The 27129-nt window shown below is 39.9% G+C and overlaps 1 protein-coding gene across 6 annotated transcripts in view; it reads left to right on the top strand.

The window, feature by feature from the left end:
• Window positions 1-27129, top strand: part of BRCA1 (BRCA1 DNA repair associated) — a 63490-nt gene that overhangs the window by 4835 nt on the left and 31526 nt on the right. For 3 of the 6 annotated variants that reach the window (XM_036095501.2, XM_036095499.2, XM_078065783.1), the window contains exons 3-11: window positions 6945-6998; window positions 14275-14352; window positions 15919-16007; window positions 16587-16726; window positions 17921-18026; window positions 18978-19023; window positions 19977-20053; window positions 21173-24616; window positions 25020-25108. In XM_036095501.2, coding sequence (XP_035951394.2) covers window positions 6945-6998; window positions 14275-14352; window positions 15919-16007; window positions 16587-16726; window positions 17921-18026; window positions 18978-19023; window positions 19977-20053; window positions 21173-24616; window positions 25020-25108 — 4123 coding nt within the window. The remainder of the gene's footprint in view (window positions 1-6944; window positions 6999-14274; window positions 14353-15918; window positions 16008-16586; window positions 16727-17920; window positions 18027-18977; window positions 19024-19976; window positions 20054-21172; window positions 24617-25019; window positions 25109-27129) is intronic. The other 3 variants (XM_036095502.2, XM_036095500.2, XM_036095510.2) reach the window with 2 other exon arrangements.

The following is a 27129-nucleotide window of genomic DNA, read 5'->3' as shown; positions in this document are numbered from 1 at the left end:
TACCGTCTTTTCAAAGAGGCATTTCCAGACAACCCTATTTAAAATGATAACACCATTACCCCCAACACACTCTTTATTTCCCTTTCCTGTTTTTTTTCCGTCATAGGTCTTATTATTATCTAACATTCTGTATAATTTGTTTATTCTTTTTCTTTACCCTTACAGGATTTAAACTCCATGAAGGCAGGGGTTTTTATTTGTTTTGTTTACTTCCGTATCCTTAGTAATTAGAGCAGTGCACCTGGGACATAGTAGCCACTCACTAAACATTTGTTGAAGGTATTAAATAATAAGCTAATTTGGTTCTTCCGTAGTTTAATGGTTTTTAATATGGTGATGGTTAGTGGTGGGTAATATTCAAAAAGTAAATTAGAAAGCTGCGCCTATTGCCCCTTACCTTCACTAAAGGAGAGTAAATTCAAGTAAATTTCTCTTTGTGCTTCAAAGTTGTTTTTCATATTTGGAGTCAAGTAAATAAGATTAAAGAAAATGCAAGTTGTGTTTCCAGAGAGATACAAGATTTATACGTAGCCTTCCTCTCCCTTGCCCCTCAACATTTCAGCTAAATAAAAACAAGAGCTAAATGAGATTTATAGCCTACTTTATGAATCATCAGAGCCAAAGAAGCAGGAAATGACAACTGGAAAAAAAAATTGCTTTTGAAACAGCATAAAACTTACTCGCGATAATTACAAAGAGTGATCAAAAAGTCCTCAATAGTGGGGCGCCTGGGTGGCTCAGTCGTTGAGTGTCTGCCTTCGGCTCAGGTCATGGTCCCAGAGTCCTGGGATCGAACCCCACATCCGGCTCCCTGCTTCTCCCTCTCCCACTCCCCCTGCTTGCGTTCCCTCTCTCACTGTGTCTCTCTCTGTCAAATAAATAAAATCTTAAAAAAAAAAAAAAAGTCCTCAATAGTGTGGCATCGGGGTCCATTTATTTTACATTTCCACAAGACTCAGTCATAAAAATGTAATGTTCTTTCTCATTCTGGCAAATTAAGCCATCAATTAAAAAACACAGATACGTAAAAAGTGCAGATGCAAGAATGAAAGTTAATGCTAAATTTTCATTTTCAGTTAGCTGTTGTATGTTTTCCAGCTCCCTAATTTTTTAAAATCTATTTTCTATTAACAATAGACTTAGGTTTTTATTTATTTTTTTTAAAAGAAAGTCTTTTTTTTTTTTTAAGATTTTATTTATTTATTTGACAGAGAGAGCAAGAGAGCACAAGCTGGGGGAAGAGTAGGAGGGTGAGGGAGAAGCAGGCTCCCCGCCAAGCAGGGAGCCTGATGTGGGGCTCGATCCCAGGACCCTGGGATCATGACCTGAGCCGAAGGCAGATGCTTAACCATCTGAGCCACCCAGGCGCCCCTAGACTTAAGTTTTTAAACTACAACTTTTCATTCTCTTCGTTACTAAACCTTAAACTCATTCAAATGGAAAGTTCTAGGGTGGGATCATACCTACTCTACTTTTTGTTTATTTGTTTAACAGTCCCCTTGGGTCGCCTGGGTGGCTCAGTCAGTTGAGCATCTGACATCTGCTCTGATCATGATCCCAGGGTCATGGGAATGACCTTGTCCCTGCTCAGCGGGGAGTCTGTTTCTCCCTCTGCCCCTCCCCCCCACTCGTGCTCCCGAACTCTCTCTCTCACTCTCTCAAATAAATAAATAAATAAATAATTTAAACAAAAAAACAGTGCCCAGATAATTTGCAATCGTGTCTTAAAAAATGATTCCTGATTATGACTGGAAACAGTGTTACGGTAGCTAGAGGGTAGGCTTCCAGCTTCTTTGAGGTCTCTTGAGCTAAAATACCTTCTGTTGCCTCTATTTAAATTACCATTGGTGTTTATTTCTGATAATCGGTAGTTCTTTCTAACTTTTTGCACATGACTCTATAAAATTTTTGACTTTCAGAAGAGTTTGCTAAAATGTGTATCCTGGTAGGTGGTGGTGGTTTTTCAAACCTAACCCAGCTTCTCTTTCCAATCACTTATACCCATGTTGGAAGCCCAAAATGCAAATACACAGTAAGTCTAAAATATTGCCTGACCCAAAAAGTATTTAAAATATTTGAATCAAGGGGTGCCTGGGTGGCTCAGTTGGTTAAGCAACTGCCTTCGGCTCAGGTCATGATCCTGGAGTCCCGGGATCGAGTCTCGCATCGGACTCCCTGCTCAGTGGGGAGTCTGCTTCTCCCTCTGATCCTCCCCCTCTCATGCTCTCTGTCTCCCATTCTCTCTCTCAGATAAATAAATAAAAAATCTTTAAAAAAAAAAAATATTTGAATCACTTTCACAGCGAACATTTACTTTCATCAGGACCTAGAAGAGGACTGTCTAACTTTTTTCATTCCCATTCCCTCTTTTTTTTTTTTTTAAGATTTTATTTATTTATTTGAGTGAGAGAACAGGGGCAGGGTGGGGTGGGGAGCAGCAGGCAGAGGGAGAAGCAGGCTTCCCGATGAGCAGGGAGCCCAATGCGATGCGGGACTTAATCCCACTTAACCCCAGGACCCTGGGATCATGACCTGAGCCGAAGGCAGATGCTTAAGCAACTGAGCCACCCAGACGCCCCTTTTCCCATTCTGTCTTCAAGCTTTTTTTCAACAGTCCTTACCTTTTTACATATTGAAGTTTTCATCCGTTTAAAGTTTGTGTTTACAGTATGTTTGTATAGCTCGGCTTATAATTACCATACTGAAACATAATTATTTCAGAGTTGAGTCAGTGGTGAGAATGAAAGCCATCTGGTATCATAGCTAAATCCAATTTTGCCTTTACTGAGAATTTCTTTGATATGTAGCTTATCTGAGGAATTGTGATTTAGTAGCAAATCAGAGTTCTCTTTTTCGGTGATTTTTCTTTTTAAAATCACATTAGGTCTAGTCGGATAATAATTCTCTCATTTGTACAAGTCATCTCAGGTTGTGAACATTTTCTTAAGTAACATTTAATTTTATTCTGACAATAACCTGAAGAGAGTGGTAGAGTGGGTGACGGAGAAGGAACTCGGGGTTCAGGTTGAGGGCTTGGCCTGACGTCACTCTGCTAATAAAAAAGAACTGGTAGTAGAAACCTGGCCTTCTGACTTCGTGTGGTATTTTCCTCTCTGTTACCTGTGCTGCGTCAGAAGCCCTGTGATCATAAGAGTTGTGTTACCAAACCTTTCACAACGAGGCTATTGTCCCCCAGGTTTTCTTGGGATCCTTTTTTTTTTTTTTAAGATTATATTTATTTATTTATTTATTTGACAGAGAGAGACATAGCGAGAGAGGGAACACAAGCAGGGGGAGCGGGAGAGGGAGAAGTGCGGGGCCTGATGCGGGGCCCGATGCGGGGCTTGATGCGGGGCTCGATCCCAGGACCCTGGGACCATGACCCGAGCCGAAGACAGACGCTTGACTGAGCCACCCAGGCTCCCCTCTTGGGATCCTTTTTAAAAAGTGAAACACGTAAAGAAAAGACCCACATTCCTGCCATACACAGGTGGCCTGTTTGATGTCCTGGCTGAACCGTACCAAAAATCCGTTGCTGAAGCTCTCTTTCAGAATAAAAGATAAAGACTTAAAATCGCCTATAGGTTCCTACCTGCTCAGGCTCCCAGCTGCCTGTCTGACCTCTTCTACTAGTGCTTCCCCCATGGCCTGCTCGCTGACCCTCAGAAACACCAGCAGGGGCTTGCTCAGTCTGCCTTCTCTGCTCCCTCTGCTGGAATGTTCTTCCCCCAATTGTTGCACAGCCTATTTCCTCACATTATGCCACTGTTTGCCAATGTCCCCTCAGTGAGGCCTTTCTGTATACACCCCCCACACACACACACACGGCACTCTCCATCCCTGTTACCGGGCTTTATTTTTATTTTTAGCCCTTATTCCCATATGTTCTTGTTTAATTCTCAGTTAACTGTCTTACTGCAACTAGAGTGAAAGTTCTGTGAGGACAGACTTTGTTTTGTCTACTGCTGTGCCTCCATCTCCAGGAGCAGTACTTGTGTATAGGAGCTGCCCAATAATTCCTTGTTCTATTAGTAAATGAAATAATCTCAGGAAGATACTAAGATTTTGTGAATAGGCCGGTAGGGATGGGAATTTGAGTGACGAATTTTCTTTTCTCAAAATATTAATAGTTTTCTATTTTATTTTTTTATTTTCTATATTTTCTTTGGTATTTATTACGTTGTTTTTTACAAAGTAATCACAAGCCAAGCATCATGTACCTCCTGAAGTGACATAATAAAAGTCCTAGCACACAGTACCACTAGTAAAGTGTTCTTACCAAAAAATGGAATCTGAATTTGATCGAGCCTGTAGGTCTAGTTTATAGGAACTAGAGGCTAGAGGAACATGTTAAACCACATTATAGGGTTACAATCAGTAAAATCCAGAATATGGGAAATGGTACAGATTGGGGGCACCTGGGTGGCTCAATCGGTTAAGCATCTGCCTTCAGCTCAGGTCATGATCCTGGGGTCTTGGGATCGAACCCTGCATCGGGGTCCCTGCTCAGTGGGGAGTCTGCTTCTCCCTTTCCCTCTGCCCCTCCCCCTGCTCTCTCTCTCTCAAATAAATAAATAAAATCTTTTTTAAAAAATGGTACAGATCAGGGGCGCCTGGGTGGCTCAGTCGTTAAGCGCCTGCCTTCGGCTCAGGTCATGATCCCAGGGTCCTGGGATCGAGCCCCATGTTGGGCTCCCTGCTCAGCGGGAAGCCTGCTTCTCCCTCTCCCACTCCCCCTGCTTGTGTTCCCTCTCTCACTGTGTCTCTGTCTGTCAAAATATAAATAAAATCTTTAAAAATAAATAAATAAAAATAAAAAATAAATAAAAAAATAAAAAATGGTACAGATCAAATGACCTACTTTTTAAAATAAATGACAGGGGCGCCTGGGTGGCTCAGGTGTTAAGCGTCTGCCTTCGGCTCAGGTCATGATCCCGGGGTCCTGGGATCGAGCCCCGCATCGGGCATCCTGCTCAGCAGAAGCCTGCTTCTCCCTCTCCCACTCCCCCTGCTTGTGTTCCCTCTCTCGCTATCTCTCTCTGTCAAATAAATAAATAAAATCTTTAAAAATAAATAAAATAAATGACAAGGGGGGAAAGGGAGGCGAAATCTATAGATTAAAAGACACCTGAGACATATCAACCAAATGCAATGCATGGATCTTCTTTGAATCCTGATCTAAATAGATTTTATTATTATTATTTTTTAAAATTTTATTTATTTATTTGACAGAGAGAGACACAGTGAGAGAAGGAACACAGCAGGGGAAGCGGGGGAGGGAGAAGCAGGCTTCCCGCAGAGCAGGGAGCCGGATGCTGGGCTCGATCCCAGGACACCGGGATCATGACCTGAGCTGAAGGCAGACGCTCAACGACTGAGCCACCCAGGTGCCCCTAAATAGATTGAATTATTAAATTTTAAGAGACAGGGAAATTAGAATATTATATATTAGATGATATAAAGGAATTACTGTTTTTTAAAGATTCATTTATTTATTCGAGAGAGAGAGAATGTGGCAGGGAGGGACAGAGGGAGAAAGAGTTTTAAGCAGACTCCACGCTGAGCACAGAGCCTGACGCGGGGCCCGATCTCATGACCCTGAGATCAGGGCCTGAGCTGAAACCAAGAATCAGACATTTAACCTGTGCCACCCAGGCGCCCCTAAAGAAAATTATTTTTTGAGAGTAATAATGGTTTCATGGTCACCCTAAAAAGATCTTTGTCTTCTAAATATATCAGAAATATTTATAGATGAAATGAATGACTCCTGGGATTTATTTTAAAATAATCTGGGCTTTGGGTTGGTGTTCGTATGGATGTAGTAAGACTGGCTTTGAGTTGATAACTGTAACTGAGTGGTGGTACATGGAGTTCATTTTACTATTTTATTTGTGTAAATGCTTGAAAATTTCCATATTAGGAAATTTAAGGGGTGCCTGGGTGGCTCAGTCATTAAGTGTCTGCCTTCGGCTCAGGTTGTGATCCCAGGGTCGTGGGATCGAGCCCCATGTTGGGCTCCCTGCTTGGCAGGAAGCCTGCTTCTCCCTCTCCCACTCCCCCTGCTTGTGTTCCCTCTCTCACTGTGTCTCTCTCTGTCAAATAAAAAATAAAAATAAATTAAAAACATTAAAAAAAGAAATTTAAGGGATGCCTGGCTGCTCAGTCCATTGAGCATGTGACTGTTCATCTCAGGGTGGTGAGTTCGATCCCCACATTGGATGTATTGATTACTTAAAAAAAAAAGAAAAAGAAATTTAAAATAAAAAGGCAGGGGTGCCTGGGTGGCTCAGTCGTTAAGCATCTGCCTTCGGCTCAGGTCATGAGCCCAGGGTCCTCAGATCGAGCCCCGCATCAGGCTCCCTGCTCCACGGGAAGCCTGCTTCTCCCACTCCCCCTGCTTGTGTTCCCTCTCTTGCTGTGTCTCTCTCTGTCAAATAAATAAATAAAATCTTAAAAAAATAAAATAAAATAAAAAATAAAAAGGCAGTCACATGCAAAAAAAAAAGTGCTGTGAGGGGATCCAAAAGAAATACAAGAAGTTTGTTGTCTTCATGGAGCTTAAAGTTTAGTTAAGATACAGGATGTTCCTCCCAAATTTAGCTTGAAAAATGTATCAGTGAAAACTAATAAATAATGGAGTAATGTCAGCCAATCTTTTAAATGCTAAAGATAACAGTATTGAAAAGAGTAATATATTGTTTTGATAGCTGAAAGCTCAGGAAGGTAAGGATCATAATTCTCTGTTGTATTTTTGGCTCCTAGCACAACAGACATTTAATAAATACTTATTAAATGAACTTAAAGCATTTAATAACTTAAATGACTCAGTTACAGCAGCTTAAAGTTGTACTTCTATACCAAGAATTTATTTATATTGAAATGAATTATTGAGCCTTCTTTCTTTCTTTTCTTTTCTTTTTTTTTTTTTTTTTCTATCCTTCTAGTCTGGAGTTGATCAAAGAGCCTGTTTCCACAAAGTGTGATCACATATTTTGCAAGTAAGTTTGAATGTTTCATGTGGCTCCATCGTTTAGCTTTTGTGCTTATTCTTCACAACATTGGAAATAACTTTATAGAAGCTTTAGCTACTTGAGTTAAGTGAAAAAGAAAAATCTAACTCTGTTTCATTCTGCCTCGGAGTACTTACAAAACCTTTGGAAGTTGGTTGTAACCATGGTTCCTGGGAAAATGTTGGCATATTTATCTAGTGGGATATGAAATCATTCCGAATAGCTGTTTGTTTTTGTGTCCCTGGGTGAAAGCAGGTTACAAGCAATTGTGCAGTAAGCAATTTCCCAGTTTCTCCTTTCTGTTATTTCTGTTCATCACTCTGCTTTCTCCCTTCTAAGGTTCAATGTTTGCATGCTTCATAATCCTTGTGAAGATAGGAAAGGATCTGATACCAGTTTATGTTTAGGGTGAAATTCATTCATACCAATGATTCAAGTTATATTTACATTTTTAAGGATCTTGTCTTTTGAAAATGTTTCTTGGTGAAAGAATTTGGGAAAACATTTGGTAGGTGATTTGGTGGAACAAGGGGGTTCTCTCCTCCCTGATGTAAAGCTGTGACTGAGACTGGCCCTGAATGCCAACTAATTTGTTTTTAGATATTTTTAATCGGAAATGAAAGCCATGTCTATGGTAATGAGTTTAACTAGCACAAAAGGTTATATGATGCAGAGCATGTTTCCCTTCTACCTCCAACCCCTGCCTTTCTCTTCCCTCCATCTCTACACCCAATGTGGGGCTCAAACTTACAACCCTGAGATCAAGAGTCGCATGCTGTACTGACTAAACCAGCCAGGAGCTCCCTCAGGAACTTTTTTTTTTTTTTTTTTAGGAATTTTTAATTCAGGAGTTCTTAAGTTGGGATCTGTGAATGGTTTTCATGAATGTCCTAGAATTATATTCAGTTTTAAATTTAATTGTATTAAAAGCTATAGGCATGTGCAGTTTCCTGGGAAAGAAAGCCCATAATTTTCATCAGATTCTTAGAATGTTTCCATAACCTAAGAAACATGAAGACTTCTGTGATAAGGATAATGAGCCTGGTTGAAGCTGAAGGAAACCTGTTCCCTCCTGAGGGATAGCCGAACGCAGGTCTACCAGCTAGCTGGACCCTTACTTCCTCTGAATTCTACCTTATTCTTCCCATTCATCTGTCCCAACAAGGATCCAGAGCCCATTCCCACTGCCTCTCACCCCTTTCCCGTGCCACCTCACGGTCCTAGATCTGCTCCCACAACTTTCCTTCTGATTCCTGAGGCCCTTCTCCCTGTCAGGTGCCAAGGCAGCACAGCTTTATCACTCTGCTTTAAGAATTTTTAGTTTTGTGGCCCCTGGAGGGAAGCTTCTCAAACTATTGTGGTATAGAACTGGTTTCTTTGAGATCGATACTTTCGTAAAACAAAATTTAAAAGTCCAAGTATTGGGACACCTGGGTGGCTCAGTCGGTTAAGTGTCTGCCTTCAGCTCAGATCATGATCCTGGGGTCCTCGGATCAAGCCCTGCGTCCTGCTCCCTGCTCAGTAGGGAGCCTGCTTCTCCCTCTTCCTCTGCCCCTTCCCCCACTCATGCTCTCTCTCTCTCTCTCTCTCTGGCTCTGCTCTCTCTCTTAAAAAATAAATAAAAGTCCCAGTATTTAAAAAGTTATAGATAGATGAAAATTAACCTTTTAAATGCTGGGACTTTCACTGTTTCTTCATGAGAATCTTTCTGAAATGTACTGTATGCTTTCCTGTCACCTTGAGTAATGAATACATAATATTATAGCGAGTAAAGAAGAGATTGCATTGTGAACATTCGTTGCTTTGAGAGCTTGTGGAAGAAGGAAATTACAGGCAGAGTAAATAATATGAGCAAAGGTATGAAGAGAAGAAAGTAGACTGTCCAGGGAAAAGAAACTAACTGCATACATATATAGGAGTTGTGTTGGGGGGCGCCTGGGTGGCTCAGTCAGTTAAGTGCCTGACTTTGACTGTGGTTGTGATCTCCGCAATCCAGGTAAGTGGTGAGTCAGTGTCAGGGAGGGTTGATGGCTAGATACATTAGATCATGATATCAGGGAATTCTGGAATTTAGCAGATTGGGTTGGTACATCAGAGATGTAGAAATAGGCAAGACAAGGATAATCTAGCAAATAGATTGAACATAGTCTCTCAGGAGTCTAGGAGCAAAAATGAACACAAGTGTAGGGTGGTGGTTATAAGGGAAGAGATGTGGCAGGGATCCAACTATAGGAGGCTGAGGGCTAGGGTAAAGATTCCTGTCCCTAAGAGACAAGAATTTTGACCGCAGGACTGGGATACTGGGCAAGGAACCTAGGCACTATCTTCCAGATGAAGAGCTCAAGATAGATTCTTAATGATTGGGACTAAGTACAAATAAGAGGTTTGATCGAGAAGAAAGAGCCCTGTTATCAAAACTGACAAGGTGTGGTGGGACCAGCAACACAAATGGACACTGACGTGCTAAGCTATGGAGCTCTCAAGGTCTTTATTTCCTTTAACTAGGGACTGCATTGGTTCATGATCTGTTGGCAGGAATCCAAAGTGCACCCAGTGTAATTGTAGGAAGCCAAAAGTCATCCTGCCTTTATTTTGCCCAGACTTAGAACTATTAATTTATTGCTTCCTGCTGGGATAGATTTGGACCAACAGCTCAAAATTAAATGAGTTTCCATAACATTATTAATTATAGACGTGCCCAGAAATGAGTACTCTGAAAGTCCCCCCAAATTAGTTTGTCACTGTGATTTTACTGTTTCTTATCAGCTTTAAAAATCTGACACCACTCTTAAGAAAACATACTACATTGGCTTAAAAAATACATTGTTTTTCCTTAAACATTGGGCTTTAGAAATTGAAGAGGCTGAAAACTTGGGGTGCCTGGCTGGCACGTGACTCTTGGTCTCGGGGTTGTAAGTTTGAGCCCCACATTGGGTGTGGAGATTACTAAAAAAATACAATCTTAGGGACGCCTGGGTGGCTCAGTTGGTTAAGCGTCTGCCTTCGGCTCAGGTCATGATCCCAGGGTCCTGGGATCAAGTCCCGCATCGGGCTCCCTGCTCGGCGGGGAGCCTGCTTCTCCCTCTCCCTCTGCCTGCTGCTCCCCCTGCTCATGCTCTCTCTCTCTCTCTCACAAATAAATAAATAAAATCTTAAAAAAAAAATACAATCTTAAGAAAAAGAAGACTCACGTTTTTACTGAGAACCTCGTATAGAACTTATATATATGTGTGTTCTCATTTAATTGGTGCATCACATGGATTCCCCAGAGCTCTAAAACAGAATTTAACAAATTCTTCTCAGCCGTGAAGGATATACCAATGTTCTGTTGGTCTGTTGGTACGTTCCTTAGCTTAGTCTTTTCAAGTGATGTACAAGTTCATTTTCTCTTTTGAGTTTAGTTAACAACCTTGAGGCATCTGTTCTTTTTCTAGTATAAGGAAAGATTGGAACCTATGTCTTGGTTGATTTCTACTTACCTAGCTCCCCTGCATTATTTGTGTAATTATTGTATGGGCTACAACACTCTGTAATGTAGCTTGTCACTCTGTGGCTTAGCTACTATATGCTGCAGTGCTCTGTTCAGGAGATTCCCTCCCTATCCCTCCTATGAAATGTGTAATTATACCATTTGCCAGTGTAATGCACTGGTGCCTCCTAGGGCCATTATGGTATAGTATAGGTAGGATTTGCGTCTTCTCAAGGAGTGGTAGCCTCGTCTGTGGCTCTTTAAAGGGGATTATATACAATGCAGGTAGCTTTTTGACACCCCTGTCCCCTACACTGTAGAACTGTTGTTGAGTACAGCATGGTCATGGAGCATCTGTATAGGTGAAGAAGGACTCTAGTCTCCTTGACCATCCCTGGGGCCCTCTGTATTGTAAAATGAAGACAAATACATCAGGGTTGTTGTGTAGAATAAGAGAGGGCACTGTGTGTTTGAGAACTGGGTCAGTTAAAAGTACTCTCTGCGTCTGCTGGCTCACCATTCCCGCCGCCTTTTCAACTCCCTCTTTTCTTTCGTGGTTCTTTTCACTGCCAATGTCCGCTCCCTGCTCCCTTCCCCAGTCACCTCCCTCGCCAGAATATTCTGTTCTTTATGATGGCAGGGATTTTATTTTGCTTTTCCGCTGAATCCCCTGCATCTAGAACAGTACTGGACATGTAGTAAAGATTGGTGGTATGACTGAATCCCTGTTTATGATGATTGTCTCCACAGCTGTCTCTACTGCTCTCTTCCCTTTTTCCCTTTCTACCTGTCTTTTCTCAGAGTCTTTTGTCTTCTTCCTAAGGGAACATTGATCTTTATAGACACCACCAGTCAGTAGGAATAGTATTTTTTTTTTTTTTTAAGGAAGCAGACTTATTAGAATATGTTGCATGTGTCCTTCATGTCTTCTTAGGCATATTTGCTGTCTGAGATAACCACCAAAATTGTTCTCCACCCAGAGATGCTCTAAAAGCCCACCTGTTCCAGAAGGGTGGAACCTTCTTCATTCCTTAGACTTCTAGTGAGTGACTTGGTTATGCCAGCTATCACAGCACACACTGTGAATATGAAAATGAGTACATTTTCTCCCTGCCTTGAGCTTTTTTTTTATTTTTTTTATTTTTTTATTTTTTTTTTTTTTAAAGATTTTATTTATTTTTATTTGAGAGAGAGAGAGAATGAGACAGAGAGAGCACATGAGAGGGGGGAGGGTCAGAGGGAGAAGCAGACTCCCCGCCGAGCAGGGAGCCCGATGCGGGACTCGATCCAGGGACTCCAGGATCATGACCTGAGCTGAAGGCAGTCGCTTAACCAACTGAGCCACCCAGGCGCCCCGAGCTTTTTTTTTAAACATTTTTATTGAAATATAATTTATATGCTATAAAATTCACCCATTTTAAATGTATAGTTCAGGGTTGTAGGGTTTTTTTTTTGTTTTGTTTTTTTGGGTTGTTTTTTAGTATATTCACAATTGTGCAACCATCACTACAATCTAAGTTTAGAATTTTTTTTTAAGATTTTATTTATTTGAGAGAGAGTGAGAGAGAGAGCACGAAAGGGAGGAGGGTCAGAGGGAGAAGCAGACTCCCCACTGAGCGAGCAGCTGGACTCAGGGCTCGATCCTGGGACTCTGGGATCACGACCTGAGCCAAAGGCAGACATCTAACTGACTGAGCCATCCAGGCACCCCAAGTTTAGAACATTTTCATCACCCCCCAAAAAAACCCTGTACCCATTAGCAGCTACTCCCCATTTCCCCTCCATTTCCTGTTTTGCAACCACAAATCTATTTTTTGTCTCTATAGATTTGTCTATTCTGGATATTTCATATAAGTGGAATCATATAATGTATGACTTTTGTGTCTGATTTCTTTCACTGAACATGATGTTTTCAAAGTTCATATTGTAGCATATCAATACTTTGTTCTTTTTTATGGCTGAATAATATTCCATTGTGTGGATATACCACATTTAGTCTATTCATTCAGTAGTTGATGGACGTTTGGATTGTTCTGCTTTTTGGCTGTAATGGATAGTGCTGCCATGAACATTTGTGTACAAGTTTTGTGTGGACTTAGGTTTTCATTAACTTTAGGAGCAGACTTCCAGAGTCATATGGTAACTCTGTATTTAACATTTTGAGGAGCTGCCAAACTGTTTTCCAAAGTTGCTGCATTGTTTTATATTCCCACCAGCAATGAATGAGGATTTCAGTTTCTCCACATCTTCTGCAATACATGTTTTAAATTATGGCCATCCCAGTAGATGTAAAGTAGCATCTCATCATGGCTTTGGTTTGCATTTTCCTGATGGCTAATGATATTGAGCATCTTTTTATGTGCTTATTGACCATTTGTATATCTCCTTTGGAGAAAATTCAAATCCTTTGCCTATTTTTTAGTTGGTTTATTTCTCTGTTTATTATTGAGTTGTAAGAGTTATTTATATATTCTGGATACAAGTCTCTTACCAGGTGTATGATTTGCAAATGTTCTCTCCCATTCTGTGGACTGGCCCTTCCCTTTCTTTCTTTCTTTAAGATTTTATTTATTTGAGAGAGAGAGAGCAAACAAGCATGAGTCAGGGAGGTGGGGAGGAGCAGAGGGAGGGGGGGAGCAGACTCCCCGCCGAGCAGGGAGCCTGACACAGGGCTCAATCCCAGGACCGTGAAATTATGATCTGAGCCGAAGGCAGACACTAACCGACTGAGCCACCCAGGTGTCCCTGGCCGTTCACTTTCTTCATGGTATTATTTGTAGCACAAAAGTTCTTAAGTTTGATTTAGACCAATGTATCTATTTTTTCTTTGGTTGTTTGTGTATTTAAGAAATCATTGCTTAACCCAAGGTCAAAAGGTTTATAGTTTTAGTTCTCACATTTAATTCTGTGATCCATTTTGAGTTAACTTTTTTGGATTGTGTGAGGATTCTAGCTTCTTCTTTTTGCATGTGACCATTTGGTTGTCCCAACACTATTTGTTGGTAGACTATTCTTTTTCTATTTAATTATCTTGGTGTCATTGTTTAAAATCAACTGACCGGGCGCCTGGGTGGCTCAGTTGGTTAAGCGACTGCCTTCAGCTCAGGTCATGATCCTGGAGTCCCGGGATCGAGTCCCACATCGGGCTCCCTGCTCAGCAGGAAGTCTGCTTCTCCCTCTGACGCTCCCCCCTCTCATGCTCTCTCTGTCTCTATCTCATTCTCTCTCTCAAATAAATAAATAAAATCTTTAAAAATAAATAAATAAATAAATAAATAAATAAATAAATAAATAAAATCAACTGACCTTTAGATATATGGGTTTTTCTGTACTGTCAGTTCTGTTTTGTCGATGTATAGGTCTGTCTTTATGCCAACACCACACTGTCTTGATTTACTATAGCTTTGTAGTGACGTGCTGAATTTTTAAACTAATTATAATCGTTTTACTTAAACTATTTACCATTTATATCTGATTATGCAATGTGAAATAATTATGAATATATCATTAAATATGCCATATTAACTTTTTAATTAGTTTTATTTGATCATAACAGTCAGCCCTATGCATGTAAGTTCAGTTTTCTTAGATCATTGCTTATGTAGTTTGGTTTTCTGCTTATGCAGCATCTAAAAACAGTTAAAGCCATTGGTTGTAATTCACCTGCCATTACGTTTAAAATGGCTCTTAAGGGCAGTCGTGAGATTATCTTTTCATGGCTATTTGCCTTTTGAATACTGTCTACCAAAAAAAAAAGTAACTTGAATTGTTCTTTTCGTTCTTTATAATTTATAGATTTTGTATGCTGAAACTTCTCAACCAGAGGAAAGGACCTTCACAGTGTCCTTTGTGTAAGAACGATATAACCAAAAGGTATCTAATTTGGGTAGTGATCGGAGGTTGGACACATCAACAGCAGGGAAAAGTAGAAATTCCTTAATAACAGAGCCGGTGTTCCTCTCAAACTATTCATCAGTAGAAAAATGTATAAATGAGTGTTAGGCTAACGGAGTAAATTATTTCTGAAGTCATTTTCTTGAAAGTTTTATGGTAGATCTGTCTTATAAAGGTATTAGCAATTCATTGCCTCTTTCTAACGCTTCTGAATGGCGCAAAAACGTGCAGTCTTATCTAAAGTGGGACTGTACCATTCTGCCCCCATTGTCTTCAGGTCCTGCTTTTCTTTTTCTTTCTTGCGCTTATTTCTACGTAATTATTTATACACACACAGCGTGTTTATACATTGTGGGTCCCTCCCACCAGGACGTAAGTTCTCTTAGGGCACTGGCTTTTTCTGTCTCAGTCAATGCTGTTTTTTCAATGTTTGGCACATAGTATTCACTCAGATATTTAAAGGAATAAATGAATTACATTGTCCTACAACTTTTCCTAAACCGAAATCTCTCTTTTGACATTATCATCTATGATGTGGGAAACAAAGGCAGAAGAAAAATTATTAAACTTCCTTACTACTTACAGCCCATTGACAAGTCCTTGAAACGGGCAGAGTGACATTCCTCTAGGGACTCAACTGCCTCCATGTTGACACTTTGCCCAGGGCAAATGGCAATCTTAGCCTGACCCTCCAGGATCTTGTAAGTCTACTTTAACGTATAAAAATTCCTTTATCTCTAACCCCCAAGATAATGTTGGCAATCATCCCCCAAGCATATGACCCACCGATATACATCTGAAGGGTCTCATGACTAAGGTTTTTTTTTTATTTTTTATTTTATTATGTTATGTTAATCACCATTCTATGACTAAGGTTTTATTAGACAGGAATAAATGACCTTTTCCTAACAATAACTAGCCCCCTCAAGGTCCTGGAAACCTTGCTTACAAAATTCCTTAGAGACTTACGCTATCCCTAACTCCCTCCCGACTTGAAAGTATATAATGGGCCACTCCTCATGACCCCATTGTAGCTCTTCCTGCCCACGGGTCCAGTCCCCGTGCTTTAATAAAACCACCTTTTTGCACCAAAGACGTCTCAAGAATTCTTGGCTTCGAACCCTAACATCTTTCCTACATCAGTCTATCTGCTTTTGAAGTAACAAAATCATCATTTCACAGAAATCCCTGAGAGCTCAGATTAGGAGGTTGGGTGGATGGGGTTCAGGTGTTAAGAATGGTAAATTCTCTATGCAGTGGATTTATATCTACTATGGATTCAGAGTACTGTTATTTTAGATAATAGGCTTTTGGTAGGCTTGAATGGCAAAAAAAAAAAAAAAAATGAAAACAACCCATCCTGACACACAGTTTGTTCTGATGTTGATGATGTTTTGATTTAATGCCACTCATAGCTCTGTTCTCTAAATAGAATTTTTTTACTGTTGCTACATCTGTTTTTTGTCTACACATCTTTCCTTATTTTAGTGTCCTTAAAAAGTTGATAATCCTTTGCTGAGTGTTTCTCAAACAATTTAATTTCAGAAGCCTACAAGAAAGTACAAGATTTAGTCAACTTGTTGAAGAGCTGTTGAAAATCATTCATGCTTTTGAGCTTGACACAGGATTGCAGTGTAAGTGTTGCATAGCCCCGGGGGCCAGCTCTCAAGCGGCTGGCCACTAAAACTCAGGAAGTTTTCACAGTTATTCTGTGAATAGGCAATAGCACCTTTTGGTCTATGCTAATTTTAACTCTTTCTCTGTGATTTATTTTTTAAATCATTCCCGCTGGTCTCACACCTCATTTTATAGGTCCTAAGATGCACATTTTTCACATTTTAGCATCTCCAAAATTGGGAGCAATTTACCACCTGTGGCGTGCCATTGTTAATTTAGTGTGTTTTCTCTCTAAGTGGCGTAGAAAATAATGGTGCGTCTTGCATCATTGATATCTTGGATTCAATGAAATATGGTATTAATAGGCAAATTTGTTAGTATTGAGGTGGGGAAAAAAAAGATTAGAAATAACTTTGACAGTCTGTGTGTTTCTTAGGAGTAGAATTTCCAAGGTAGATTAAAAAAATGTTAGGTAAGCTTTAATGCATTGTCTTCACAAACCAGAGAGAGCATACACAGGATTTCGTTTGGTTCTTTGATACAGTTACGATATTGTTTCTAACTACAACAATAACATTTCCCTTTGTGATTCATAGTTGCAAACAGCTATAACTTTTCAAAAAAGGAAAATAACTCTCCTGAGCATCTAAAGGAGGAAGTTTCTATTATCCAAAGTATGGGCTATCGAAACCGTGCCAAAAGACTTCGACAGAGTGAACCTGAAAACCCTGCCTTGGTAAAGCCATTTTCATTTATTTTGGTAACATCTCTTTATTGAGCATTGTGAATTAGTGAAGGTGCTAGATGCTCATGGCTTTATGTAAAAAGTCAGTAAACATAGGGCACCTGGGTGGCTCAGTCGGTTAAGCATCCTACTCTTGGTTTCAGCTCAGGTCATGATCTGGGGGTCATGGGATCAAGCCCCACATCGGGCTCTGTGCTCAATGCAGAGTCTGCTTCAGATTATCTTTCCCTCTCCCTCCTGCTCAATCGCTGTCTCTCTAATAAATAAAATCTTTAAAAAAATAAAAACTTCTTTTTTAAAAAAAAGGCAGTAAACAAGGTAAGATAGTAAATTAAGTGGTTGGTCAAGAGTTAGAAGAGCTGAGAGAAGGTCCATGTACCTAGTGTGGGCAAGAGAGACCTGGGTCCATCCCCTGCTTTAGTGCTTTATCCATTCTGATGCTTGTCTAAAATAGCCATGAGGTCACTGATGTCTTTAAGGTTTGAGCTTGCTGGTTTTTAAAATAACCATCTCACGGCAATTCTTCAGGCATGAGGAAGTATCTTCTAATTTATTTTCTTTGAAAAGTTGCCTGGGAAAAAAGTCAGTTTTTACCATTTGAGAATTGCTTCAACTTAAGAGGTGTAATTGTCAAAGAAAATGCAGTGATTTGCTCTGTTGTTACTTGCATATGAATGAATAATGCAGATCTTAAAAATAATAGTTCTCATCGTACCAGCATTCATTTTTCAGTAGATGTTGAAGGACTCAAAAAGAAGGAAAGTTTCATCAAAGTAATGTAGGATTTTTAAATATTCTTTCCTATACTGAATGTTTTTAGGACTGCTGGGTTTTTATTCATAACCCTGTTATCAGATGTGATTGGAAATGTGTACTAAATGAATTTCATTCCCTTTCTATAGTATAACACAAAGTATTAGCTTCAAAATACGCTTTTCTTCAAAAAATTACATAGATAATACATATTCAGTTTAGAAAAGCTTAAAACAACAGAGAGAGGAAAAAATATTCAAACCACATATAACTCATACATTTTGATTTGTAGTTTGCCAAGTGTTTTTTCCAGGTGTCAAATTTTAGCTAATTATGATGGTCTGTTTTGTCCATGGCCTGGAGTTTCTCTTCAAGAAAAGAAACACAGAACCGGCCAATAATTAGTTGATCATTCTTTACTGTACTGCTTAGCAGGAAACCAATCTTAGTGTTCAACTCTCTGACCTTGGACTTGTGAGATCTCTGAGGACAAAGCAGCAGATACAGCCTCAGAATAAGTCTGTCTACATTGAATTGGGTAAGAGACACAGATTTTGTAAGTTTAGAATAATAGTTGCTGTATTATTGTCTTACAGTTATACCAAAAGCCTCATAATTTATACAATGACAGGGAACTTTGGGAAGTGGAAATAAAATAATTTTATTTTTCTAGCCTTATGGTGTGTTACAGATAGTGTAAAAGATGTAGTGCTCACCTTTTTATAAAATAAGACCCTTATTTTATAAAGAGAACAAAGGAAGGCTGTCTTGATTATAGCATGTGTAAACACGCTTTGGGAAGATGGAGAGTAGGGATAAGAAATAACATGATGGGATGGCTAGAGCATTTGGAGGGATCCAGGATACATTGTACTAGACTAGGAAGACTTTTAAGAAGAGCAGAGCTCCATTCAAACAGGTCTCTCTAATTGTCTTATCTTTTAGAATGTATTTATAATTGGAAAGAGTGACCCTCTTTGGGTTCCCAAGCACCACCATATGTCTACCATAGCACTTACCAGATTCTTTTGAAATTACCTGTATGTCTTTTCCCCTCTTAAAGATCATAAGTCCCAAGACAACAGGTGTTGTGTCATAAAAATAATCAAAATAACTATAATAGCGAATATTTAGGAGCACTTACCACGGTCCAGGCACTAGTGGGCCTTACTTGCAAAACTCATTTAAGATCCTTGGCAAACCCATGAGGTTGTTAATGTTATTATACTTACTTTACACATGAGCAAAAAAAGGCACACGGAGGTTGAGACATTTTGCCAAGAAAACAAAGCTGGCAAGTGGCAGAGCTGTGATTCAGACTTGGGACTTCTGTGTGACTTGCCATATGTTTCATTATGTCTGAAGATTTTATATATAGTGAGTGTGCAGTAATATTTCTTGAATGAATATCTGTTGTGCAACGAGTACATTTATTAACTCTTTCAATAAAAATCCTTTTATTGATTTGTTATCTGGGGAATTTTTTTAGGATCTGATTCTTCTGAAGATACAGTTAATAAGGCAACTTATTGCAGGTGAGTTAAAGAGAGCCTGTGTCTGTGTAGTTGGCATTTTTGTATTTAGTTAATTAATATTAAGGATTGGTTTTTAGGTTAGAATCATGGCATTGGAACAGACCTTAAAGGTAGTTTACTTTTTATAGGTGAGAAAACCTCTTAGTGGAGTCCAGAAGAGTATAAAATAACAGAATCCTGCTCAGACTTGCTTCCAGCAGACAGTTGTGTCTGACTTAGTTCCTCACGCACAGTAGCATTTTGGCTCATGAAAATATTAAAGGGCTTCATTTTCAATTCTTTTTTTGTTCCTTAATTCCATCTATCTCTCAAGCTTTGTCTATATGAATTATACAATAATCTACAAGCCACCACCCCCCAACTGGGTTACCTGTCAAATTGCTTTCCTTAGGAATTATTGCTTAACCCTAAGATCTGTGATGGCTTGTCTGAACTATGGTGGTACCATTGCCAGTCAGATCTTGTTTGCAAATGACTTTTTCCTAATCTCTCATTGGGAGAAAATGTTTTTTAGCTGGAAGAGAAGCACAGAGGCAGCGTTGTGTTTTATTAGAATGTCTGCTCTATCCCAGCGCGCCCTTTGTTTAAGTATCTTTGCTCTTGCTTTCTCATTAAGATATACTTTTAAATTATGTTGGTTTTTTTTTTTTTTCCTTTACTATCTTTGGGTATTGTTTGGCTACCATTTAAATTTTAGTTCTCTTTTGCCCGTCCATAAAGCAATGTATCTATGCGACTACTCTGATTTTTGTGACTGTTTTTCCTCAGTCTTTGACCATTTCATTTTGACTGGAAGTTTCTAAAGCAGAGTGCAAACTTCAAAAAGTGAATCAAATTGATCAGCTTACTGCAACCATACCTAGAGGAGCTAAAATACTTGATCTTGCTTATTTGACAGCTCTTTGAGCATATAACTAGTGTTTCTCATTAAGGCTTCTGTCTTTTCTCTGTAGTGTGGAAGGTGACGAGTTGTTACAAATCACCCCTCAAGGAGCCAGGGCTGAAGCCAGTTTGAATTCTGCAAAAAAGGGTAATGATAAGTCTTCCCAACTTAACGGGCATTGAAGAGAGAATGGGTAGATCCTGTACTGTAATCAGATTATTCTGAAGACCATTTGGGACATTTATAATTCACAACATCTCTTTGCAGAGTTCGAATGTCCTTCTTTCTCAAATGTCATGGTACAGGCTGATCTGTTTCAATGGCACGAGGCTGATGTGATTATAATAGTACCCTATGTAACTGGTTGTTGCCTTTTAATTGACGGGTTTGTGTTTCATCTTTTTTTTTTTTTTTAGCATTCTTTTATTTTTATTTTTTTTAATTATTATGTTATGTTAATCACCATACATTACATCATTAGTTTTTTGTTTTTTTTTTTTTAAGATTTTATTTATTTGCGAGGGAGAGAATGAGAGACAGAGAGCATGAGAGGGAGGAGGGTCAGAGGGAGAAGCAGACTCCCTGCTGAGCAGGGAGCCCGATGCGGGACTCGATCCCGGGACTCCAGGATCATGACCTGAGCTGAAGGCAGTCGCTTAACCAACTGAGCCACCCAGGCGCCCTACATCATTAGTTTTTGATGTAGTGTTCCATGATTCATTGTGTGTAACACCCAGTGCTCCATGCAGTACGTACCCTCTTTAATACCCATCACCAGGCTAACCCATCCCCCCACCTCCCTCCCCTCTAGAATCCTCAGTTTGTTTCTCAGAGTCCATAGTCTCTCATGGTTCATCTCCCCCTCCGATTTCCCCCCCTTCATTTTTCCCTTCCTGTACACTGGTATTTAAATATAGGGAGTATGAGTCGGAAGATAGAACAGAGCACTGTATATCTGATACCCAGTCTGCTTTTAGTTCACTGTCAGAGGTTAGGGAAATAGGAGGTGTGGTTTATGAACAGGGAGAATTCTGAAGTTAAAGTTTTAAGTATCATGAGTGGAAATAATGAGAATCTAGATAAATAGGAATTCTCTGAAAGTGCATGAGCTACATCTTCAGTATACTTGGTGGTTTGTGAGGTTAGTTTCTCTAAAAATAGCCAGGTGCTTTATTTCCAAGTTGTATTAAGTGTACATATTAAGTGTACATATTTTTTCATGGTAATGCAATTTTTAAGCACCTTGTTGTTTTTGTATACTTTCAGCTGCTTGTGAAATTTCTGAGGACATAACAAATATTGAACATCATCAATCCGGTAATAAAGATTTGACCACCACTGAGAAGCATGCAACTGAGAAGCATCCAGAAAAGTATCAGGGTATTTCTGTTTCAAACTTGCATGTGGAGCCATGTGGCACAAATACTCATGCCAGCTCATTATGGCATGGGAACAGCAGTTTATTACTCACTAAAGACAGAATGAATGTAGAGAAGGCTGAATTCTGTAATAAAAACAAACAGCCTGGCTTAGGAAGGAGCCAACAGAGCAGATGGGCTGAAAGTAAGGAAACATGTAATGATAGGCAGACTCCCAGCACAGAGAAAAAGGTACTTCTGAATGCTGATCCCCTGTGTGGGAGAAAAGAACTGAAGAAACAGAAACCTCCATGCTCTGACAGTCCTAGAGATTCCCAAGATGTTCCTTGGATAACACTGAATAGTAGCATACAGAAAGTTAATGAGTGGTTTTCCAGAAGTGATGAAATGTTAACTCCCGATGACTCACATGACGGGGGATCTGAATTGAATAGTGAAGTAGCTGGTGCAATAGAAGTTCCAAATGAAGTGGACGGATATTCTGGTTCTTCTGAGAAAATAGACTTAATGGCCAGTGATCCTCAGGATGCTTTGATATGTGAAAGTGAAAGAGTCCACACCAAGTCAGTAGAGAGTAATATCGAAGATAAAATATTTGGGAAAACCTACCGGAGGAAGGCAAGCCTCCCTAACGTGAGCCACACGAATGAAGATCCAATTATAGGAGCATGTGCTATAGAACCTCAGACAACACGAGCCCATCCCCTCACGAATAAAGTAAAGCGTAAAAGGAGAACTACATCAGGCCTTCATCCTGAGGATTTTATCAAGAAAGTAGATTTGGCCATTGTTCCAAAGACTCCTGAAGAGCTAGTTGAGGGAACTGACCAAATCGAGCGAAATGGTCATGTGATGAATATTATAAATAATGGTCCTGAGAATGAAACAAAAGGTGATTATGTTCAGAATGAGAAAAATGCTAACCCAACAGAATCATTGGAAAAAGAATCTGCTTTTAGAAGCAAAGCTGAACCGATAAGCAGCAGTATAAGCACTATGGAACTGGAATTAAATAGCTCCAGTTTGAAAGCCCCTAAGAAGAACAGGCTGAGGAGGAAGTCCTCCACCAGGCACGCTTGTGTGCTTGAATTCGTAGTCAATAGAAATCCAAGCCCACCTGATCATAGCGAACTACAGATCGATAGTTGTTCTAGCAGTGAAGAGATGAAGAAACAACATCTGGACCAAATGCCAGTCCGACACAGCAAAACGCTTCAGCTCATGGAAGATAAAGAACCTGCAACTGGAGCCAAGAAGGGTAGTAAGCCAGGTGAACAGATAAATAAGAGACTTGCCAGTCATGCTTTTCCAGAGCTAAATTTAACAAACGTACCTGGGTTTTTCCCTAACTGTTCAAGTTCTAATAAACCTCAAGAGTTTGTCAATCCTAGCCTTCGAAGAGAAGAAATAGAAGAGAGCCGAGGAACGATTCAAGTGTCTGATAGTACCAGAGATCCCAAAGAGCTGCTATTGAGTGGAGGACGAGGTTTGCAAACTGAAAGATCTGTAGAGAGTACCAATATTTCATTGGTACCTGACACTGATGACAGCACTCAGGACAGTATCTCGTTACTGGGAGCTGACACCCTAATAAGGAAGGCAAAAACAGCACCAAATCAACGTGCGAGTCTGTGCGCAGCAATTGAAAACCCCAAGGAACCTATCCACGGTTGTTCTAAAGATGCTAGAAATGACACAGAGGGTTTTGCAGATCCATTGACATGCGAAGATAACCACACTCAGGAGACAAGCATAGAAATGGAAGAGAGTGAACTTGATGTACAGTATGTACTCAATATGTTCAGGGTTTCAAAGCGTCAGTCATTTGCTCTGTTTTCAAATCCAGGAGATCCAGACAAGGACTGTGCAACGGTCTGTGCCCACTCTGGGGCCTTAAGGAAACAAAGTCCAAAAGTCACTCTTGAATGTGGACAGAGAGAAGAAAATCAGGGAAAGAAAGAGTCTGAAATCAAGTATGTGCAGGCAGTTCATGCAACTGCAGGCTTTTCTGCAGTTGGTCAGAAAGCTAAGAAGCCAGGCAATGATGCCAAATGTAGCATAAAAGGAGGTGCTAGGCTTTGTCAGTCATCTCAGTTCAGAGGCAAGGAAACTGAACTCCTTATTGCAAATAACCATGGAATTTCCCAAAACCCTTATCATATACCACCACTTTCTCCCATCAGATCATCTGTTAAAACTCTATGTAAGAAAAACCCGTCAGAGGAAAGGTTTGAGCAACATTCAATGTCACCTGAAAGAGCAATGGGAAATGAGAGCGTCATTCAAAGTACAGTGAGCACAATTAGCCAAAATAACATCAGAGAAAGCACCTTTAAAGAAGTCAGCTCAAGCAGTGTTAATGAAGTAGGTTCCAGTACTAATGAAGTAGGCTCTAGTATTAATGAAGTAGGTTCCAGTGGTGAAAACATTCAGGCAGAGCTAGGTGGAAACCGAGGACCTAAATTAAATGCTATGCTCAGATTAGGTCTTATGCAACCTGAAGTCTATAAGCAAAGCCTTCCTGTAAATAACTGTAAACATCCGGAAATGAAAAGGCAAGGAGAAAATGAAGGCGTAGTTCTGTCTGTTAATGCAGATTTCTCTCCATGTCTAATTTTAGATAACCCCGAACAACCTATGGGAAGTAGTTGTGCTTCTCAGGTTTGTTCGGAGACACCCGATGATCTATTAAATGGTGACAAAGTAAAGGGAAAAATCAGCTTTGCTGAAAGTGACATTAAGGAAAGATCTGCTGTCTTTAGCAAAAGTGTCCAGAAAGGAGAATTCAGAAGGAGCCCTAGCCCTTTAGATGATACACATTTGGCCCAGGGTCACCAAAGAGGGGCCAGGAAATTAGAGTCCTCAGAAGAGAACACATCTAGTGAGGAGGAAGAGCTTCCCTGCTTCCAACACTTACTATTTGGTAAAGTAACCAACACACCTTCTCAGTCTACCAGTCACAATGCTGTTGCCACAGAGGGTCTGTCTAAGAAAACAGAGGAGAACCTAGACTCACTGAAGAGTAGTTTAAGTGACCTCAGTAACCAAGTGCCATCAGCAAAGGCATCCCAGGAACATCACCTTAGTGAGGAAGCGAGGTGTTCTGGTAGCTTATTTTCTTCACAGTCCAGTGCATTGGAAGACTTGACTGTTAATACAAATACCCAGGATCCTTTCTTGATGTTTGATCCTCCTTCCAAACAAGTGAGGCATCAGTCTGAAAACCTGGACGTTCTGAGTGACAAGGAATTGGTTTCAGATGATGATGAAAGGGAACTTGGCCTCGAAGAAGATAATCACGAAGAAGAGCAGAGTGTGGATTCAGACTTAGGTATTGGAACCAGGTTTTTGTGTTTGCCCCCGTCCGTATTCTAGAAATGAGCTAACTGTTGATGCCTTGTGGGGGAGCACGTTTTACAAGTTTCCAAGTGCAACTAAAGTCACTGCTTCTTAAACTTTACACATGTTCCTCCTAAGGTGCCTTTCCTTAGAAGTCCTTTACCCAACTAGCACATCTTCTTTGTGTGAGATCTAATTGTTGGTGGACTTGTTTCTGGTTTTCGTTGTTATGATTTCCAAGAGGAAATCCAGGTGTCCCAAAACAAGGAGTGTAATAATCATTTTGCATAACCCGAAAGTGAAGTTTGTCCTGCCAATGGGAAGACATGGGTACAGCAAGTTGCAGTATGTGCTGTCTGTTTTTACATCTGAGCCTATTTTTGTCATCATTTAAGGTGAAGTGGCATCTGGGTACAAGAGTGAAACAAGCCTCTCTGAAGACTATTCAGGGTTGTCCTCTCAGAGTGATATTTTAACCACTCAGGTAAAAAGCTTGTGTGGGTGTGTGTGTGTTGTGTCCTCAGCGTTTGGTAGCGTGCATCCCACATTCTGACATTTGCTTGTATCATCTTTTAGAATTCATGGTACCTTGTCTCCTCAAAGTAGATTGTAAGCATCTGAACGGAACTCATGCTGCCTTTTGTTTCGTACACACACACATATATACTAGCTGGCTGAGAACACTCAATCCTGAATTTAATGAATAAGCTAAACCTTCAAAACGAATTCTCCCTATAGAAAAAATATCTATGAAAGCACTACTGTATGAAAGAGAGGGGTGTGTTTATTCTCGGGACCAAATTGGAACCTACAGAATTCTCTTTCTGTTAGAGACGATCTAGCCTTTCGTTGTTTCGTGGAGATTTCTTTTTGTTCTTTCTCTTCTAATCTGGTAGTTGTTTGTTCTTTGGTGCCTGTAAGTCCTCTTTTTTCTTTAAAAAAGAAAGTACACAATTTTACTTCCTGTATCTCATGGTCAAGACCAATATTGGGGTTACTTATGAATGGGATAAGAGCCTTGTCATATCTGCGGCATTTGATAACATGAATGTTCCAGTATGACAGAAAGAACAGTCTCGAAAAAGCACTCTATCACAGCGTTTAAAGATAACACCATCATCTTCACAGAACAGGTAATAGTAGTTGCCTTCGGAGCGGGGAAGTAGAAGACTGGGAGGAGGAGGAGGAAGCCCTACTTTTCCCCGAATATCCTTTTGTGCCTTGAGTTTTATACCATGTGCGTACATTAGTTATTTAAAATACTAAATTCTGTGGGTTACCCAGTAATTATTATTATTAACTTATTGATACATATTCTTCATTCTTCTTTCTGTATGTGCACAAGAGGATGTGTACACCTTACCTTTAAAAAATATTTATATCCTACTCCATGTACTTACATTGTAATGTTGTTTTTTCTGTCATTAAGTTTTCTTCAGTGATTCATTTTTAATTACATAGAGTATTCTGTCTTTTGGGTAAGCCATGATTTATTCGACCTGTTGCTGAATATGAGGGTTGCAGGGTAAGAGGCACAGTTTGCTATTATGTACAGCACTATGGTAATATCTTTTATTTTTTATTTTTTAAGTAAACTCTACACCCAACATGGGGCTTAAACTCACGACCCCAAGATCAAGAGTTGCGTGCTCTACTGACTGAGCCAGTCAGGCGCTCCTGTAATAGTATCTTGATAGCTAAATATTTGCCCATGTTCCCAATGATTTCTTTAGTATAAATTCCTAGGACTGGAATGTTTGGTCTTTGATACATATTGTTACATTGTTCTTCAGAAGGACTGAACAAATGTGTATTCTTCCAGCCCCTGTGGTACTTGATGATTCCCATTTCCCTGTATCTTTGCCAACACAGGTGGTATCCGGTTTTAAAATCTTCTAATTCTTGGCATTGCTGTGAGGACTACAGAAAGAAAGGGCTTGTCTTTGCCTGTTTTCTGTACAGAGCAGATCCCTCTAGGATTTAAACCTGGTCAGGAAGTCAGGAAGAAACCTGTTCCGTACTGAGTTGTCACCAGTGTTCTCCCCGTCTACGGGATTGCCATGGTGACTAATGAACAAAAAGACTAAGCAGACCTTTTCTCTGCAACTCCTATGATCCTTTGTGGGTGTGGATTTGGGGCTCTGTTGACCTTTCACCAGTGCCTTTCACCTTTTTGTCCCTTGTGTTTTAAGGTTGTAGGTCTCAATTTCTGATTCTGTCCAACCTCCTTGTTTTTCATATTCCCGATCTTATTCCCAGAGATATGTCTATTTCTTCAAGATTCATTTTGCAAAGTGTTTTTATCAAGCATTTACCCCAAAACAGACTTAAGGTCAGATTTCCTGGCTAACTTAAATCTACAGTAGCACAGACAGGCAAAATGATTGAAGCAGGATCTTTTCCCTCTATCTGTTTAAAAACTGAATTAAGGAGAAGTATATAGGAGATAGAGAAACCCTAATTTGGTACCATTAGTATCTGTTTTTAATCAAAGACTGATTAACT

This window comes from Halichoerus grypus, chromosome 2 (genome assembly GCF_964656455.1).
Source record: "Halichoerus grypus chromosome 2, mHalGry1.hap1.1, whole genome shotgun sequence".
In the NCBI taxonomy this organism is placed as follows: domain Eukaryota; kingdom Metazoa; phylum Chordata; class Mammalia; order Carnivora; family Phocidae; genus Halichoerus; species Halichoerus grypus.
The sequence above is the reverse complement of the archived record's forward strand: the minus strand, read 5'-3'. Positions and strand labels throughout refer to the sequence as shown.